The sequence below is a fragment of the Empidonax traillii genome, unplaced genomic scaffold, assembly GCF_003031625.1.
Source record: "Empidonax traillii isolate 1590-97213 ecotype Southwest subspecies unplaced genomic scaffold, ASM303162v1 scaffold113:size1526484, whole genome shotgun sequence".
Lineage (NCBI taxonomy): Eukaryota > Metazoa > Chordata > Aves > Passeriformes > Tyrannidae > Empidonax > Empidonax traillii.
The window spans coordinates 1,278,145-1,298,397 of NW_020955306.1; the positions used below are offsets into that span (position 1 = coordinate 1,278,145).

At 36.0% G+C, this 20,253-nt stretch overlaps 1 protein-coding gene across 1 annotated transcript in view; it reads left to right on the top strand.

Moving 5' to 3' along the window:
- DOK6 (docking protein 6) overlaps positions 1-13,372 on the top strand; it is a 240,685-nt gene extending 227,313 nt beyond the window's left edge. The window contains exon 8 of the mRNA XM_027882863.1: positions 13,011-13,372. Within this exon, the coding sequence (XP_027738664.1) occupies positions 13,011-13,150 (140 nt within the window). The 3' untranslated portion in view covers positions 13,151-13,372. The remainder of the gene's footprint in view (positions 1-13,010) is intronic.
- The last annotated feature ends 6,881 nt before the right edge of the window (positions 13,373-20,253 follow it).

The following is a 20,253-nucleotide window of genomic DNA, read 5'->3' on the forward strand; positions in this document are numbered from 1 at the left end:
TTTTTTTTGTTTTTTTTTTTTTTTTTTTTTTTTTTTTTTTTTTTTTTTTTTTTTTTTTTTGTCATTTCCTATCTTGCTTTTGTAACACTTAACTAACAGGCAGTGAGATAGGACAGAATGAATGTCATTTAAGAGGTGATAGTTCTCTACCCCTTACTGCTTCAACAGATCGGTCAATTGGTTTGCCAGAACTCATGTGGGTTCGTCAGGACTCTCTTCCCAGCAGTTGGAATTAAGGAAATCTTTTGAAGGGATGTCTGCTGCTCTGCTCTAACAGTTTCTGTGATTTGAGATGCTGCAGAGGGAATATCAACAAAAAAAAAAACATCCTCAGTGAACTGAGGAACAGAAAAGGCAAAACACAGGACCGAATATTTACAGGTTTAATAACAAATTTCCAGAGAGAGGCACGTAGGTGGTAATTTCAGTGTGCCTTACTATTAACACTGGATTTCTTATTATGTTTATTTGCTTATTGCAGGGGGGAGGTGGGTATGGGAGGAAATAAATGCTTTGGCTTAAGATGTTTCTTCTGTTGTCTGAAAGAGTGAAGAAAAGGGGACTCCTCCCATCTCCAGACACAAGCAGATCAAGCACTTTGACACACCTTTACCAGATTTACCTCCACTCTACCATTACACAGGTCTGATGGAAAAATGACACAGTTTGTTCACAGTGAATCACAGTGAATTCCCTTTCAGGGGGAAAAAAGCAAAAGAACACCACTTGCATCCCTCGGTGAATTACAGCCATTGTTTTAGATTTCCTGGTGGGTAATTGAAGGCTTTTACAGCTAGAAGAAATTATTTATAGAGTCATGAAAAATGGATTAACTTTCCTGAGTGCTTCATTGATGTTTTAGGCATCTACTTCATTCCAATTAAACTTATATAATCTAAAAATCAATGAACTTCTTTATTTTAGAGAATAAATTATAGAGGAAAATAATTTGTTTAGCCTCTGTGAACTGCCTTATTGCCACATATTTTATATATGTATTCTCTGCAAGGAACAAAAGAACTCAGAGTGCTATTACACTCAGTACAGACAGAAATCTTTCCTTTATTCCATCCATTTAATACACTGTTCAACAACTTGCAATGGCTACTACCCAATGACTCAGAAGAAGAGACAGAAATTTGCAGATCAGACATATCTGTCTCCACAATTAGGTTTATAGAGTTTCCTGTTACTTACAGAATTTTTCAGACTCAAAATATACCTCAAATACCTGTCATAAAATCCATTTCTTTATTTTTTTGTGTATGTTTGTTATCTAAATACTCTAGAATTTGGTTTCCAGTTCAGATCAATGCATGAAAATTTAATTCTAGAGAAGATGTAGCTAACTAAAGATAAGTGGCATGTTTAACATTCATAACTAAACAAACCTTAAAAAATACAATACAATCTTTATTCATGGGGAAAAAAATAATTCTGAGTCTGGACACTGAACAGAGATGGAGATGGGAAGCTCTTAGGTGCCTCTGGCTGTAAGTGGGCACTATTACCAGGTCAGCAATTAGCATCAAGTCTGTAACCAAATCCCATTGCCTATGTCATTGATGAAGATGTTGAACAGCACTGGTCCCAGTACGGACCCCTGAGGGACACCGCTTGCCATGGATGTCCATCAGGACTCTGAGCCGTTGAAGTAGTTGGTCATTACCCTCTGGATGTTACCATCCAGCATTATCCATCTAACATTTTGCCCGTCAAATCCTTTTGTCTCCAGTTCAGAGAGAAGGATGTTGGAGGGGACTGTGTCAAAGACTTTACAGAAGTCAAGATAGGTTTAATCCATAGCCATTCCCTTGTCCACTGAAGCAGTCACTCCACTGTAGAAGTTTGGTCAGGCAGAAAATGGCCTTGGTGAAGCCATGCTGCTTCTAGGAGGATCTGTTGCATGATCTTCCAAGGCACAGAGGTGAGTCTGCCAGGTCGATAGTTCCCAGGATTACATCTTTAATTTAGGAACATTTTTAATGACTGTATGCTATTTAGCAGATTGTCTTTGTTATTTCAGTGGGGAAATATCCAAGCATTCTTAAATTGGTAGTTGCAGTTTTTCAGTAATTCAATCTGTCCTTTGAAGTGAAAGTGAAGCAGGTAAAGTGAAAGGTGAAACCCTATTTTAAAGAAAGGCAAGCAACCTTACATTTTAGAAGAATGCCTGTAGTCTCAAGTCTTATTAATTAAGAACAGCCTATAATTTCAAATGGAGTTTAAAAAAAAAATAAAATAAAAAATTATCCTCTCTCCTTTAGAACTTGTGGAGAGGTATGTCTTTCTGTCTTCAAGTGCTTGAGGAAACTTTTTAATATAGTCAAAGAGCTAATTATCAGCTAATACAATATTTCACTTTTATATGGCACCTACTATTACTAGCTAGTTGCAGCTTGAAATAACATTAAGGTCTTCTAAAGAATATTTCTAAGGACAATTTCATAGAAAGATATTTCATAGAGAGCTTAAATCTGAATAACAAATGGTTTAATAAATGCTTTCAGTATATGGGTAAAAATAGAATGGCTTTGGAAAGGTAGAAGTTCTAAAAACTCTGTTTCATACCTGCATATATTAATGTGAGATCTGTTATCCTTTCTGAAATTTATTCATTGGAGGAAAAAAATGTAAAATCTTTAGTCAGTTTAAATAACTCATTGTATTAAACAGGGAACTATGTTTTTACCTCCCACAAATCACCCTTCCCCTCCCCTTCCCAGCAAAATACACATAAACAAGACTAACGCCCCATGTTACAATATAAATACAAAGTTCTTTGAAGGAAAGACATTTTACCAAAATCCAAGAACTTTTCCTGTCCTTGGAAGACATTTCCTACAGTTTGAACAGCATTCTGCCCTTAGATACCTCTAGGGAAGTAATAGGGTGACTCTGAGTTGTGTAACAGATAGAAGAATATGATCAAAAACAGATGATGAATTTTACTGCTTTTATGCAGCAAGAAGTTCTAGCACAGCTCAAACAGGACTGAGTCTGCCGTGCAACCATTTACTGAGGCACAGCTGATGCTAAAAAGAGTGGCCCAATTACACCCCATAACCATTTCCAACAGCCAAGCATTCAAGCCTCTTTGAACAGCCCAGAAGTAGAACATATCTGTCTCCACAGTGAAAATCAAACAGGCAAAAAATATGTTTTGAATTTTGGTTTTATTTTTTGTGTGTTTGTTTTTGATAAGGGTTAGTGTTGTTACCATGTTACCTGGTTCTTCAGGTGTGCAAAGAAACTACGTGGGAGCACCAAAGGAAGGGTTCAGCTGTACCACCTGAATGTCTCAAACTTTATGTTTCATATATGTTTAGTTCTCACATCATACTCACATAATAAAATTGTCCTTTAAAGATAGTATTTGAAGGATAGATAGCCATTTGGAGTGTCATAAATCCTTTGTCCTTGTTTTTTCCTATGGCAAGCAATGTAAGCTATACTTCCTGTCAATTTTTTTTTCTTTTGTTTTTTGTTTCTATCAAAGCTGTATTTTACTTACATAAAAATGTGGTGAAAAACATATTCCTTCCATCCTGTCAGAGCAAATTTGTTCCCTGACTTCAGACCTTATGTGCTGAGTTTCATGTTATGGCAATTTTTTTATAGGGTAGTTATAAATCTTTGTGAATGGAGTGTTTATAATGAAAATACTACCAGGCCAGGAAATATTGGCCACGCTAAAGATCAGCAGAATTATAACAGCCACAAGACTGAACAGTACTGATCAATCAGCCTCCAGTAGTATCCCATTTTCAAAGGCAGTATACTATCTCCACGCTCTACATTTTTTATCAATGTAAGTAATTTTTTCCTTCATTTCACTTTAGATACTCTTCATACAAAATTAGAAATTCACTGTTTCACTCTATGTCTGTAGTATCAGTAAAGTTGCATGAAACCTGTATAGTGTTTTTTGGAATAGTGTGTCCAAGGGGAAATGTGAACATGATTTGAAATGCAATAAATATTTAACAGTAACATATTCCATATCATCAAAGTGATATGCAATGTATAAATTTGCATTTTTGCATTGCATTTTTCAGTAAGATGCTTTCTGCTACATCAGTAACAGATTTAGGGGTTGATTTTTTAACAATGTATCTGATAAAATCTGATTTTTGATTGGGCATTAGTGTTGCTGTAATAAAACCATAAGATAAATATTTTGAGGAAGGGAAAAGTGAACCCTGAGCTAACAATTGGTAAACCAAGATGATGAAAGTCGATACATAGCTACCAGTTTTAAATTAATCTGGTAGATGCAATTTGCAAGGATGTAAAAGAAAATTACGCTCAAAATCCATTTCTGCGCAGAAATCAACCATCAGTTGATTTTCAGAATGACTTCAAACTCTACACAGGAGTCAAAAGCAGACAGAAAAGTGTGGAGCTCTACTTAATTACACAGCAGAAAATCATTATTTAGAACAAAGTAACTGAATTCACACATTTTTATCTGTCTTTGACATTTGTTTCTTTTTCATTAGCTTTATACTCTTCCTACTTTTCAGTTATTCCAGAAGCGGGGTAATTTTTCTGACTGTTTCCTTTTGTTGGTTTGTTATGTCCCCATGACGCAAAGTAAATAATTTTCTTGTTGAAGTTTTCTGTAGCTGTTTTCTCTTGCCACCACTTTAGCCTTTCCAATACACACTTAAAATCAGAGCATTCTTTTCTTCTAATTTCTTGCATTTTGCCATCACCTTATCATTCTGATCTCATTCTTTGAAGTGAAGGGAATTTTCACTTACAGGAATTTCTCCTTTATCTTTTTTTTTTTCCTTAGTATTACCAACATGGAATGTCTCAGTTTCATGAAGTTTTGTTTAAAAAGCTCAAGTTTTGAGCTTGAATGGGAAAGTGAAACTACATTCATTGTGTATAAAAATGCTTAGTCTCTGTTTGCTTTCATGGTATATGAAATAAATTTACTTGGCACAGTCATAAAGTTCAGAAAGAGTTTTAATATTCTCATAATAAACCTGAATTTTACAACTTACGTGAAGAAGGTTTAGATAAGGGTTTGCATGAGTTTCTGGTTGACTGAGACTGTGATTTAAAGGATAATTTAGGCAAGGGATGCTAGCCACCTTGAACTCAGCCTTTTCAGGTGGCTTTGTTAGCGCACTCATTCAAGATTTTGTTTGCTGTTAATTAACTTGCTGATATTTTGACACATTTCAGAATTAAACTACCCACATTTCCTCTCAAGAGCTCTTCTTCAAGATTGTGATGCCTATATCTTTCAGTATAAAACAAAGTCCCTGACCATAGTCTCTTCTCTATATACACAAATTTTGTATCATCTGTACAGTGGTTCAGAGGAAACAGCAAATCTCCTTAGTATGAGTCCAGAAGAGTAGGTCTGTGTTTTCTTTAACTGATTTAAAACAAAGCAGGGAATATTTTGGTTTCTCTCACAACCAAAATGTCTGAAAAGAAAGTACTGTATTGCGTCACAGAAAAGTTTGGGTTGTGATGTGGGTCTGCTGTATGCAGGACTGGCATAGATCAGTGTTCCCTGATGAATACTTTAAAACTGATAAATATTTAATGTATCACAGCTGAAAAATTGACTTCTGTAGAACCTGTGAAACCAAACTGAAAAACCCTTCTTTCTGAGAGTCTTCATCTGGAAAATTATGTTTGTTTTGAAGCAAAGTTGGACCTTAGCCTAATTTTGTGTCAAGTGCGAACATGATTGCACCTCCTCCAACTGTGTTGGCATAGTTAAGGAGCTGGACTCAGAACAGAGAGAGAGAAGAGGCTGGTTTAGTACTGCAACATTAGCACAAGTGTAAAAAGCTGCAAAGATGAAATCAATTAATCTCTGTAAGGACCGCTGTAGTCTGTATAAGAAAGACAACATAAGAAAGCTAAGTACAAGCTTAATGTGTTTATCTGCACATTGGCTCAGAGTGCAAAACTACAAAAATTGCTACTCCTGTCAGACATTTTCTTTTAATTAATCTCCCTGTAGTTCAGGCATGTAGGTGTACAATTATGTATAACAAATAGAAGACCACAAGTTGAAGAGATGTAACATGTAAAATTGATCATTTTTCCCAAATATATGTTGTATTTTGGCTGCATGAATGTGGGCAAAAAGGGAAAGGATTATTGGGTAATGTGATATATGCAGATAACTTACTTTTCCATCTCCTAGGTGGAGATGTTAGGCAGTAGGTATTTATATATGTTTCCTCCCTTTATAAACACATAGAACCGTAGGAAGCTGATACTAGGAATAAAAAGATGCATTATTAGAAAAAAAAAATCCAAATGGAAAACAATTAAAAGCAGAGAGCAAGATAAACCTACTCATCCTTGAGAAAGATGTGGGTGATGTTCTGATATTTCTACCACATGAGCTACCTCAGCTTGTGATTGCCAAAGTAAGTAATGCCCAGGTTAAATGCAGTAGAAGAGCAAGTATTTAAAAACACTGTCTGGAAAAACACAGCAGCAATTAGGCTGACCTGACCTTCAGTCAATACATTAGATTTAGTTATGTGTTTCAAGACATTGCTTTTAAATGGTTGCTATTTTGGTAGGGGTGCAGAAAAAATAATGCTCGTTTTTCCTGTGAACAGTATTTACAAGCAACTCACATTGTTTGCAGATATTGAAACAATTTTTCTGTGTTTCAAAATATTGGCATGTAGATGTGCAGTTCGTAAAATTCCAGCGTTCTTGCACCAAAATTGGAATATTGAAAAATTTTTTCTTAATATTCAAAGACTGACATACTGTAAATTTGCTGATTTTAAACTGTCAATCCTGCAGTCTTTTCTGCATGAACTTGTAAAGCTTCTTCTTTTTTAGTGGAGGTCTTGATAACAATGCCAAAAACTTTTACATTAAATAATAGTCTTTCAATTCTGGAAAGTGGTAAAGTTCTGTAACAAGCATATTCTACTTGAATACTTATTAATCTTAATACTGTACAGGAAAAAAAGTTACTATTTAATTTCAAATTCTAAAGAAAAGGAAAGTGTTTTTCAACTAAGAAGGAAAAGGAAATATTTTAAAATAGGAGGGGGGAAAGTTTTACATTCATTCTCTTCATATGTTTTCTGTCTATGTTATCATCAATTTAAATTATTTTATTTGAAAATATTTCTAATAAATAAACGAAATCATTTTCTTAAAAATCTGTCTATTCTTTCTCCCTTCAGAAAGATATATACTTGATGCAATGAAATCCAAAATTATTTTAGAATATGTAAAAGTTATGCTTAGCTGTGCTCCCTGGAGTTTTAATTCTAACTGTAGTTAAATTCAAGAGAAAAGTTGTTTTTCTTCATTTGGATCTGAAACAGGCCCACAGTTTCACTTTCAATAAGTGTACAGAAATCAATATGCTGTAATGCAGTTTATGCTATTTTTCAGTTTCCATCTGCTCCGTTCCATTGCATCTTTTTGTGAGTGACAGCATAATAATTGCTGTACCAATTAATGCCTTTCCAATCCAAGTGCATTATTACTGCAAAATAAATGTTTTGCTTTGTAGCAGTTTGTCCTGCTATGAAACTTTGCTTTAGTTATTCCAGTCATCTAACAACAGAAAAGGAAAAGCTGCTTTGTCATCACTAGCTCAATAGAAGACACTGTATATTCAATATGGAGAGTTGGCAGAATTTTAACCAGTATCAATTCATAAATAGGATAGCAGCAGTCATTTATTTTCTGCCTTAAATGAAAGCATCCTTTTTGATGCAATAATAGCCACTTAACTGATTTGAGATTGAAGTAAGGGGGATAAAAAAAGGAGGATGAAAAAAAGGAGGATAAAAGCTTCCATCTGAAACAAGCAGTCATAATAATTTAGTTTTTTCCAGTAAGTGTTTCTAGTGGGCTTTCAGTGCATTCCCCACTTTGTCCTGTGTCGTAACAAAAATGCTGCAAGGAATATCAGAGGTTGAAGCACTTTGAGACATGCTTCCCCATCCAAGTGATATCCTCAGTGCAATTTGTGAGCCTCCCTTGGTATAAATAGGATCTTTTCCTGCTTTTGGGAAAGTCCATAGAGAACATAAACCTAGATTAAAAACTGGTATTAGTTTTGTGAACTTTTCTGACTCAAGAGCTACATTTATATTGTCCAATGAGAATTGTGTGAGGAAACAACATAGAACTAACTCCTTCTTACTAATGTTCATTCCTCAAACATCTGGTCGCTAATTGGGTTTTTTCTACCTCCTTGCACTATCCTTTGTGCAAGAATGAAATCTCATCATCTTTGTTTCTGTGTTTTCCAAACTGTTCTGTTTATTGTGAACAACAGAATTTTACAATTAATATTTCTAAAAAGAAAAGATTGCTTTACAATGAAATAAGTGATTCACTTTATTTGGTCTGAGCTTGCACTGATTGATTCGTAGAAATTTCTTTTGAGCAACCATGTTTTTCTCTAACATTTATAGAAACATCTATAGCAGTCACAGAACTCGTCCTCATGAAGTCTCAGAGCACTCCCTAGTACAAAACACAGTACTAATAAAGATATCCAATGGGCTTTCATTTAATGGCTTCAGTTTTGTGCTCATAATCTTGTAAATGGAAATGTCAAATTTTATTTTCAAAAATAAATGTATTATTATTACATAGAAAAATAAAACTGCATTAGAATTGCATCCTTTTGTTTGTAAAGTCATCTGTTCAGAGGTTAAGAAATCCCAGATGAAAGCTTGCTGTGCAGCTGCAAAAGTCTGTTTCTTTATTTTGCCCAATGAGTATCTCATATGAGGTAATTAAAGGTCTGCAAAAGGAGCTGAAACACTGGAGTCTCTGGTTCTATTAATTTTTAATCATTGTACTGCAGAAATGTAAACTTATTTTAGATCTTATATTAGAAAAGCTTATTCAGAGGGTTTCAAAAGTGGTCCTTCCTCAGACACATAAGTAGTCCAGTGGTAGTTGCGTTCAGCTGTGTTTGGTTGCACATTGCTCACAGGGCATCATTCGCCAAACAAACTGGCACTAAAACCAGCCTGAGAAAACCCTGCCAATCTCTTACCCTTGGCTGCTTGTTCCTAGTCCTCGGCTTTGCCAATACAGTGATTTGTAGGGCTCTTGCGAAAGGGATGACCAAAGCGCTTCAGTCTACGAAGCAGTCTTTCAGTTGCAATGGCACAACTGAGGGGCAGTGAGCAGCGGTGTCGGTACAGAGGAGAAAGGGAACATTTTCAGCTGATTTTTTACAGAAAATGCAATGTCAAACTGTACCCACAGGCAGAGGGGAATTTTAACACAGGACTTGTATATCAGAGATGAGTACTCTAACCAAAGAACATCAGATGAGAATCCCTGGAATTCTTGTATTAGAAAAGGAAAGTGTGACCTTTATTTCATTTAGAAAAGAAAGAAGTTCAGCACCTGCCTTCTGGTTAAGAATTTAAATTCTGAATTAAAAATGGAGAGAAACATCTCCCAGTAAGCAGCGGTAAGGGAGCTTTTAAAGCTTTTCCCTGGATCTCTTCTCCTCTTTTTTTTTTTTTTTTCCTTTTCATTTAGCTGGGTACTGCAAGTTTTGTCTCAGAAGTTGTGATCGATCTACTTATATGTACATCAGTCACTGCTGTTACTAGGAAACCATTGGGTTTTTCCTCTAAAGAACTGTTATAAATAAGCACCATGCCTTGAAATAAAATCCTTGTGTATACTGCCTCTGCTTCCAACATAATTAAGATCAGGAAAAATCTAATTTTAGTGTAATTTGCTGGGTTACATTAAATTTTCTTGATGGATCATTCATACCTAATTGCTTTGGACTATAGCTTCATCGCATTCTATAATCCTGAGAGTAAATTTGAATAAAGGATGAAGTAGGCTGAATAATGTCATAGAATAGGGGAAAAAAAAAAAAAAAAAAAAAAAAAAATCCCACACCACATTTCCTCTGTACGCCACATGAAAAAAACTCTCCCAGTACTCTTGGTGTCTCTCTTGGTGTCTTCCAGTCATGAAGTGTGTGTTAATCAAATTCATCTTATGCTGACTTCAGAAGAATTGTGGAGAAGACTTGGTTTTGTATTCTTGAAAACAGCTGTGGTACAAAAGAGCTGGAAAATCCACAGACAACATTCTTCTTCTCTTTAAACCTTTTAGAGCCCAAATATGACTGAAACCAAAAGTTTAGAAAGCTATGAATTCTTTACTGCAAAAACTTCCCCTATATCTTTAGTTTCAAAATCCTTACTGCTGACATAAAGCCTAACTTTGGGGACACTGCAGTACCTAAGACTCCATGAGGTTGAACAGCTGTATGAGTATTAAAACAATATTTAGTAGGAATGCAAATAAAAGAATCTGTTGTAATTTAGAATTTTCAGTTTGTGATATACTGAATTTTAATAAAAAGCTGGAAAAAACTCCTAAATTTTGAGAACTTACTGCTTGGAAGTCTTAAGCCAACTTGGAACCTTTGGATATTATTTTGCCACAATTAATTTTTTATTCATTTATTGAAGTGTATTAACATCGTTAATTGCTTTTTTTAAAAAATATGAGTTGAAAGCAAGCATATTGCATAGATCTGTTCTTTCCTAAATTCACAAATTCTCTATTGCTCATAGGTTTCTCATTTCATTTGAACCAATGTCATCTATTCTTTTTGCTATTATTTTCGTAGATTGCCATCATACTGTTCAACTTGAGCATCTACCATGTGTCTTAGACCTCTTGGCTCTATTAAGCATGCCTTAAAATTTTTGGATCCATGTGTCTCTGTCTGCTCTTTCACTACATATCCTAGCAGTCAGGAGAGAAGTCACTTATCTTCATTAACCGCTTTGGTTACGGAATGGCTAAAATCAGCCCTTTTGTGAGATTTAGCAGCTACAAATTTTCTTTTCAAGAACAGTACAGGATGTGCTAACTTTTGAGGCGTATATACAGGACATCAAAGAGCTGAATTTAATTTCCTTTTTAACCCTAATAGGGTCAAATTCATCTACATTCTAAGAGATGCCCTTAATTCCTTAGCTAGAAAGTAGTTTAGTAGGGGCTCTCTTCATCACTGTATAAAGTTGCACTATTCTACAAAAGTGAATTCTAAATTAGTTAAATGAAATACAGCACATGACAAAAATAGGCCTGGATTTAGGGAACTCCCTTGGTTGGTAAGTTTCTTGACTTCTGATTGTTGTCATAGGGACTGTTTTACATTTTTTGGATAAAATATATTAAGAGAATGGAGTTAAATATACCTTGACATATTTTATTTATCTTTACTAGTAAGAAAGAGAAAAATTTTACATAGGAAATCATATGGCTGGTTTAGCCATTCCTTATGGCCCTTAAAATACAATGATTCTAGCTTCTGGATAATAAGAAAACAAAAATTTTTACATCCTTAGAAGGAAGAATGCCAGATATGGAACATAAAATTAAACCCTACAATCTTGCAGCTTCCTATGTTTAGGTTTGCATTAAATTAAAAACAAAAGCCCCTCACAATAGCAGTGATGCAAATCCCAAATAAGAGTAAAAAATGAATGAAGGCTTTACTTAATATCATTGTTAAAAGTTGGACAAAGCAATAAAGCCTTTAAAACTATTCTCAAATGTCATCAGTGCTTTTGCCTTGTTACACTTTAATTCAGTTTGATGCAAAAGCTTTTTGAAAAAGAAAACATTTAAACCTCTCATCTCAGTCAAGTTTTGATATCCAATGTCGATTTAACAAAGTGAATGATTAGTAAAAATTCTTTTAAAAATTCATCCTGCTTGGCTGTGCTATGAAAGGGATTTGTATGACCAGTGACATGTCACTGGGAATTCAGTTTCTAGTTTTATTGTCTCCAGCGTCACTAAGATGTACCTTTTATTCTCTTTTTCATTTACTTGGGGTTTTTTGCTCTCTTGCTCCGAGTGTTGCTCTGATAGACTCATGTTCAGTAGAAGTCATGATTTTTTTTTCATGAGGAAATCAGTAGCATGTCATAATCAAACTTTTCCAAATGCAAGTTATGACAGAGTTTTCCCAAATCCGGTTAACATCACTCGTGGTTCCAGCACTATTGGGCCAGTCTAAAAAGCTGCTAACTGTTTATAAACATTTCAGCATAAGTTAAATTCTTTACTGTTTGTGTCTATACCATTTCAGCTATTTTTTAATATCTCTGTGGTTTAAGTAAAAATATGAATTCTGCATTCCTACAGATAATACATGTATTAAAGACATTTTTAAAAGCATTATGCAAAACCATTTTAAATCCAAGCTTCAATATACATTTCCAAAAAAAAAAAGACAATATGTATTGCATGAAGATATACACTTTGGAAGTTTACTTTTTGTTACTAATTAAATCTCAATTTCAAAAGGGTATTCTGAGACGGGAAGATGATCAGAGTTACAGAATTGGGTCATAAGAGTCACCTGAGTTTCATCACTGGCTTTTCACACATGGCTGGAAGTCATGGTTATATGAGATTCACAAACCCATCTGAAAAAAACATCTTGTACGTCCACTTCCCAACCAGTATTCTGCCATGTGCACCATATTCCACCTCCAGTGCATTTTGAAATGACAGTGATGCTGTGTTTACCTGACAAACTTGCATCCTGTTTGAAGGACAGCGAGCACATGAAGCAGCATTTGTGGACTAATCCCTTTTAAGCCTCTGGCATTACTTCCACCACTTGAGCAGTGCTTCAGATAAAAAAGAGGAGCATTTGTGAGCTCTAAGCCTCATGACTGAGACTTATAGAGTAGAAAATATACAGATGTTACACTCTAGAATTTTAAAAAAATTCTGACCCTAAATTATGCCTGAGCTAGGTCTGTCTTTGTCAGGAATCTGTCAATCACTTGTGCCCTCAGCCACAGGAAATACCCTCTTCTGCAGCCCCAGGAGATCCCAGCGTGCTCTCCAAGCTCCCTGGCACAGTGGGGCTGTATAAACTTAGTCCATCCGAGTCCGTGTCCATGGTGAAAGGCTTCAAAACCCCCCAGTTACATCTTTTGTGTTCATGTCTTCCCTCACTCCAGGTCACAGCCTCAGCTCAGCAAAGGTGTCCCGGGCACAGACATTTCCCAGCTACCCCTCAGAGCAGGATGAAGAGCACCAGCAGTCCCTCTCGTTGGCCAGCAGCTACGCCTTCAGCTACGGCTCGGGGCTGGTGCAATGACAGCCGAGGGCGTCCGGCTGAGACAGACAGTTGAGCCTGGAGCCTGCCTCCAGGGCCAGGGAGCCACTGGCCCCCTCCACACCCACCATTTGCCGTGAAAACTGATGCCTACCAGCTCCAGCCGGGTCACCGCCAATGCAGAAACCTGGAGAGCCGGCTTCCCCGAAGCAGAGGCTAAGTCTTTATTTATTTATTTTGCTGTTCCTTTTGTCAATATGTTCAGAAAGGAGGGGTTTGGGGGGCTGGGGGGAGGGAGGAAGGGGGACATGTTCGTGTTGTGAAAAAGTGGTGGAAACAAATGAAACTGTGTTGGTTGATGTGAAGGTTTCTGCATGACCGGAGAAGGTTCCTTCTGGGGCTCCATCATGATGGCGAGTTTGACACTGGGGCCTTCCTTCCTGCCTCCACCAGCAGGTCAACCTTTCTTCACCTGTAACCTTTTTATGTCCTTACTGCAGCCTACTGATTCCCGCTGGAGTCACTGAAATGTCACCAATTCGAGATGCAGCGTCAGTGCTGTGGGGGTCACCTTCAGTACCACACAAGATCACTCACTACCCTAGAGGGTGTTTGGATGTTTTTTGAGCCAAACACCAATACATACTAGAATATCGGGCTGATACGTTTTGTTGGGAATAGGGTTTGATGTGTTAAGGTAAGGTTATTGCCTGGTCCAGATCTAATCTTAAATTCCTGGGGCACGAATTCATCCTTACAATGCCCGTGCAATTCTCATAACGCCCCTGAGAGCTGTGAACATCCCTATCAGCAGCACAATCTTGTTCTCAAAACTGCTGCAATGTCTTCTTATTTGCAAATTATTTAGGTAACCATGCCTGCAAGTCTGACTTTAAAAAGCGGGAAAACTGTTCTTCAGACAAATAAAAGTGGGCCACAACCCCAGCTGGTGACCACCTGTGCCACAGCTTGGCCAGATATGGTAGAGTTGAGCTCTGGTCTTGCCTTTCTGGTCAGCGTTTCTTTGATTTTCTCCATTTCCTTCTCAAATTTCTGTTTTAGATGCACATTGTATCTTGTATGATCATGTGTCAAGCATCTGTTTACTTTCAAAAGGAGGATGAGTACATCTCAATGGAAATTTTCTGTCTTTGGAAGACGTCTTTGAAAAATGAACTGTAGTAGGCGTGTTTGTAATCAGTAATGAGGGAATAAGTTGGAAGGCATACCTCTAGATGGGGAACGAGTTTTATCTACTCTGAACATTTAGATTTTTGTAAGTGTTATCAAATATTTATGTTCTCCTTGCTATGCCCTGAAATATTTGAAATTGTGAGGAGAAAAATCTGCCCTCTTGTATGATCTGAGCAACTTTGTGTTCTGTTCCCAATGTGTAACGATTGCCATGATTACCAGAGAGATACATCTCGTTGGTTGTTTCTCAGGACAGGTTGAGGAAACGTATCAAGAAGGAGACACATAAACTCTTTTCCAATGAAACAATCGGGTTTATGTACCATAATTTAACTGAAAAATGCTGTTGGGTTGTTTTATATATGCACACAAACTTATATATATATATGTATTAAAAGGTATAGAAGAAACTTCTGCTTTTGATTAAACATTTACTGATACAGTATGTTCAGCTTTTCTCCAACCATTTTCCTGGCAAAGAGACCTTGCAGACTTACAGCTTTCTACACCTCAGTGAACAGCTGCTGAATAAAAAATTGTGATCCACTTGAATGAAGCATTTCTACCCCACTGCTATCACCGTTATTTATTTTTCCCCTTTTCCTTTGTCTCGTTCACTACCTCTTTTCCTTCTCACAGTGCTGCCATACTCAGGAATAGAACAGCTCCCTACAGAGAGTATTTTGATAAGCTAAAATGAAAAAGTGCTCTCCCACGCTGTCAGGGAACTGTACCTATGGTGCTCTCTGAGCTGTACCCATCAAGGAAGCTTCATTCACACTTTCATTTAAGGAAAAAAATTTGGTTGACATTTTGTTTAGGGAAAATTTCCAGTTTGCAAATGTTAAATGCAAAATGTGATACGAAAGGATACATATTCTGCTGGTTTATTTCTGTTATTCCGTGGAGCTTTGCTGAATATACGCCTTTTTGGGAACTGATCAGTTATTTTTATTCTTTTGCTACTGGGGTTCTTCCACTTGCCCTAAAATTATACATATTTTCTTTAAAACTCCTTATATTAGATTTTCAGTATATTCTACAGATTTCAATGCTGTGTCCATGTAGTTATTTTCATCTGTGACTTGAATACTAGACATTTAATAATTACATATTCTACATAGTCCAAAAGTGGGGAAAAGGCTAAATAGGAGGATATCAGAACAGCTTTATAGTTCCAGCACCCATGAACTTTAAGAACCTATCTAAATCCTAAATCTAGTACTTTAACTGTAGTTAGATAAAAAGCATAAGATCTATATAATGTGCTCCTTTCATTTCCTGGGGAACGGTTGCTGTCTGTGGCTGTCTTCCTATGCAGTACACGAATATTGTCTAGTTATTGAAAATGTAGATGCTATTTTCAAAGAAAACACACCAAAAAAAAAAAAAAAAAAAAAAAAAGGAGGGAGTGGGATTGGCTGTGTATAGCAGTTTTACTGAATATTTTGCTTTAATTGAAAATTGTTCTCTCAACTCATACATTCATAAAATACCTGTGAGGTCTCATTTTGTAGTAATACACAGAATATTGAACTCCAGGACAGAGCTAGAAAACATAACCAATCAAAAGCAAATCTGACCCTTTGGGAACTATTTCTTGTGTAGACTAAACACAAGCACGCTGAAAGTTTAAAATAAAAATGCAACTTTGCAGTGTCCTGCAACACAGTCTGAGAAAACCCGGCACCTGAAGCACAAAGGTATTCAGCAGCCATTGGATGCTGCCATTAGTGTCATTCCAGAACAGCAGATGATATTGCTGTAACATCGGTGTATTCACATATAGCTTCCACAAATGTTCCTCAGAAAAGCTCCGTGAGAACCAGGCAGACACTGCGCCAACAGTTTGCCAGAAAATTCTGTTTTCATGGAATTGCTTTAATTCCTGGCATATGCCTGTTGATAATCTAAGTGATGCCCCACTGAGACTACTTTGCACAGCTCCTAGTGTTTCCACCAGAAGGAAAACTGTCTTTTGGAACACATGGTAGAGCTGCCTGCCTAGAGACTACAATGGCCTTTAAATAGACCCAGGGACCCCATGGGACCCTGTTAAAGTCTCGGCTTTCTTCATGTGCAAGGCACACTGATAATACATCTGCTCCTGACCCAAGAGTTGCTCTCTGTTTTCAGCTAATGAGCTGTGAAGAGATGAAGGGCAACAAAGTGTCTTCAGTGGTAACCAGGTGCAGCTGGTACAAATGGAACTTAACATTAGTATGTTATAAAATCGAAGAAATAAAATAATGTTCTCGCTTTCCTTTCAGTTCTGAGGATGTGTTATGAATATATAACTGTAATCGTGATTTACATTTTTAAAAAAAATCACCCTTGATAACAATGTACTCACCTCTATGAACAAATAGCACACAGTCTTACTAAATATAGTTACTAATATATCTTAACTGTGAATATTATAGATTGATGCATGCTGGCACTTTTGATTTTGAAGTCACTTGGTGCAGAAAAGGTGAAATCGAAAGAGACTGGTAATAAATCATCAAATGGTGCTAAGGAACTTGAATAGTCCCATTTTTTAAACAGCTACATGTTATTATTGATAGTCTGTGGCTATACTCATTTAAAAGAATTTTATCTGCCTAGGTAAAGGAAAAAGAAAGGAGAATCTCTTGTTGCATGGAGTTTGCTGTTTTACTGAGTAAATATTTAGGCTTTACTTTCTGTGACAGGCTGTGATTCCAGATCTTCACGTGTATCAGTTCCATGCAAAGTTCTGTTGCTGGGGTTTTTTGCTGGGTTTGTTTTCTTCTTTTTTTTTTTTTTTTTTCTACAAAAGCTACAAGTAAAGCTTGAGAATATATTGACAAACCAAAGAATTTTGTTAGACGTTGACAATAGCTGCTCTTTTTAGTTTTGACAAAATGACATTTTGGGTAAATGCTTCATTTCACGACACATGCATAGAAATCCTGTTGTGAAGCAGAAAACTCTAATCAAGTTTTGTTCTAAGATAATAGGACTTTGCTAGAAGGAGGGATTGAAATTGAGTATTGGAGGGCAGAAGTATTTTAAAGTGCTCTCTATAGCAATAATTTAAGAACAAAATACAGCCTTCAGGCACCCATTTATTTAGAAGTTGCTATGGGCAGGCAGTCTGTGAAGACCTTTACCTGCTTATGGCAAAGAGGAAAAAAAGATGGATCATTAATCATATTTCTGTATTGAATTTATCAGAAGAGGAATTAACTTCATGGCTGTTCAGCTCTCCAGTCAAATGGGCAAGGCTAAAGAGTACTGGGGTTTTTTGAGGTATTTGATCTCTAGGAACTGACAAAGACCATCAGCCTGTAGCATATAAACCTCTACTCAGACTTAGCTAACCAACCACGTGTACTAGTTTTCATCTGGTAACCTAGAAACTGCAGGGTGAGAAAATGTAAGTGTCTTGAATGGCTGTGCTTTTTTCATGAAATATAGAATTATTTACAACTGTTTCTTCCTAAAAAAGAAGGATTAATGAGTTCCAATTAATCTCTACTTTAGTGTTTCATATGAGTGTATTTATGCTCCTTTTTATACCTGCTGCAAAGGAGTAAGTGTGTTTTTTATCCACACACAGAATACATTGGACAGGGGAGAAATTGTGAGCAGCTGCTGTTTGATTACAAGAACAGATCCAACAGCACTGGAAAGTTTCATTTTTCCATACATCATCCAAATACTTGTGACTCTTTCCAAACGCACTTACCACACAACATGATCTGTTAGAATTTTACGTTTTTCACCACAGACAACTGGTCAGTATGCCTGCTTTTGTTTTGTGAGTAGAAGGTAATGACTGTGCAACACCATTGTAATGGCATAACTTTAAAAACAAAGGTTGGATGTAAGATTGAGTATACTAAGTCTGTAGTTTTAAAGTCCTGCACTCCATGAAGGGTGTTGCATTTGTTCTTGATAGTATCAATAAATGCTCTTCCCTTTTTGTTTTAGATTAAAAGGTACAGTGTGTTGAAAACAAATATAGGCATGTGGTGGAATGAAAGAAATGTCAAAGAATATTGACTCACTTTTTGTAACAAGGTCCTCTCTGTCCAGGTCCTTACAAGCCAGTAAAAGGTGATAGGTGAAGGTTCTGTGTATTCAGCAATTTTTGAAATGGCATTATGCTTAGAAACCTAAGTAGTACAATCTGCTGGTGAATTGGTACTATTAAAGAAAATAGAAGTTTCACCTTACAGAGAGACACTTTTCACATCTTTACATGCATATGCAGCTCGACAGATTTTTACAGACATGATTAAAACAGGTATGAAAGGAATTGAGGTTTAAGTATAATTAAATATGATTAAAGCATTTTAAAATGTCCATGTTGTTATGGACATTGCAAGCTGTAATGGAGACAGTATTTCCTTTTTAACTAAATGCAAGCTCAAAAAGTAATTTGCTCCCTAATATGAAGAAGTTAATCTTTTTAAATATCACAGTCAAAATCCTAAAGAATTAATTTCATTGGGGTGTTTTGTTGCTTTACAGAAATGCTCATGAGGTTAAATAGATTTACTATGTTCTCTTAAAATCCTGGGGTTGTCAAGTGTATTAATACATTCTACAGTGGATTTTTTCCTCTGAGAATATTTGACATGAATGAAGTTAAATTTTAATTAGGCTACACTTTTTTTCAGACTTTTTTTTTTAAATTTTATGATAGCAAGATGACAGTGGGCATAGAAAATAGAACAAAATTAATCAGCTATTTTGGCAATTCCATACCGGTAACAAAAATAAAGGTTTCAGTTAAACATTTATTCTCGTCGCTGCTCCTACAGTTACAACAGAATAAATGATGTAAAATAAAATTATCCTTGTTGATGTTAATTCTTGCATTTCCTGAGTTTCAACAGATGACAGGCTGTGACAGGAGATATTCAGAACTACTTTGTGTCAATTGTTCTAAGATGGTTACAAGGAAAAATAGATGATACAGAAAAAAAAGGTGTTACGAGTTTCTACCAAAGAATGACACTCACTAAGTTTTTATTTCTTTTTACTTCTTTGAAAAGCATCATTATAGAAAGCTAGAGAATTTTTTGAAAGGAAATTGAAAACAGGGTAAGAAATCAACAAAAATAAAAACAGATTCTGTAATCTTTAAAAAGATTAAACAGACATTTAAGCACACAGCAATGGGCCTTGTAGAATGCAAAACAGTTTCCTGAAGCATTTAACTTCTTCTGAATTTATCAGGAGCAGGAAACAATGTTTTGTGTTCAGTCTAACTCGCAGCACTAATTTAGTCTACAACAATGGAGTCAGGAGTGCTGGTCTCATTTTCCCTCACCTGGCTGGAATAACCAAGTGCCCATCTGCCTAACATGCCAATATAGGTGCTTTGAAAAAATAGTATTTTGCACAATGCACCACCATTGTTATCACACAGCTTTGTGAAAGTTACTGCAGCCAGCTGTTGTTAATAATACGATTTAGAGTATTTCACAGCTGATCAAATTCTGGGTAATAAAAGCAATATCTGCATTTATGATGCATAAAAATACATACATAGGTTCTCAACCTTTATTCATCTAATTACAAAATGATCTGACAGAGTCCTGTGGGAAAGGTCCTCCCATTCTACCATTGTTGGGTAAATTGTAGAAATTTAAAAGAAAATAATAAATGTCTGCTTCAGAGTTTTATTTCAGAGGGAAAAAGGAATTAATTTTAGTACGTCAATATTTCTAACAAATTTCTCTCTTCAGATAGACATACAGACATCAGCACAAATAGAGAAAGGTATTGGGGGAAAAAAAAAAAGGTACTGTGTATTTGTTTGGCTATACCTTAGTATGATAAGTTATTGCTTAAATCATTTTATAAAACTTACTGGTTAATACTACCAATTAATTATTTAATGTAACAACTTACTTGTATAAACTTTTAAGAGAAGTGTTAAATATCCTTTAGAACCGCTGAGATGCTTTTTTTCT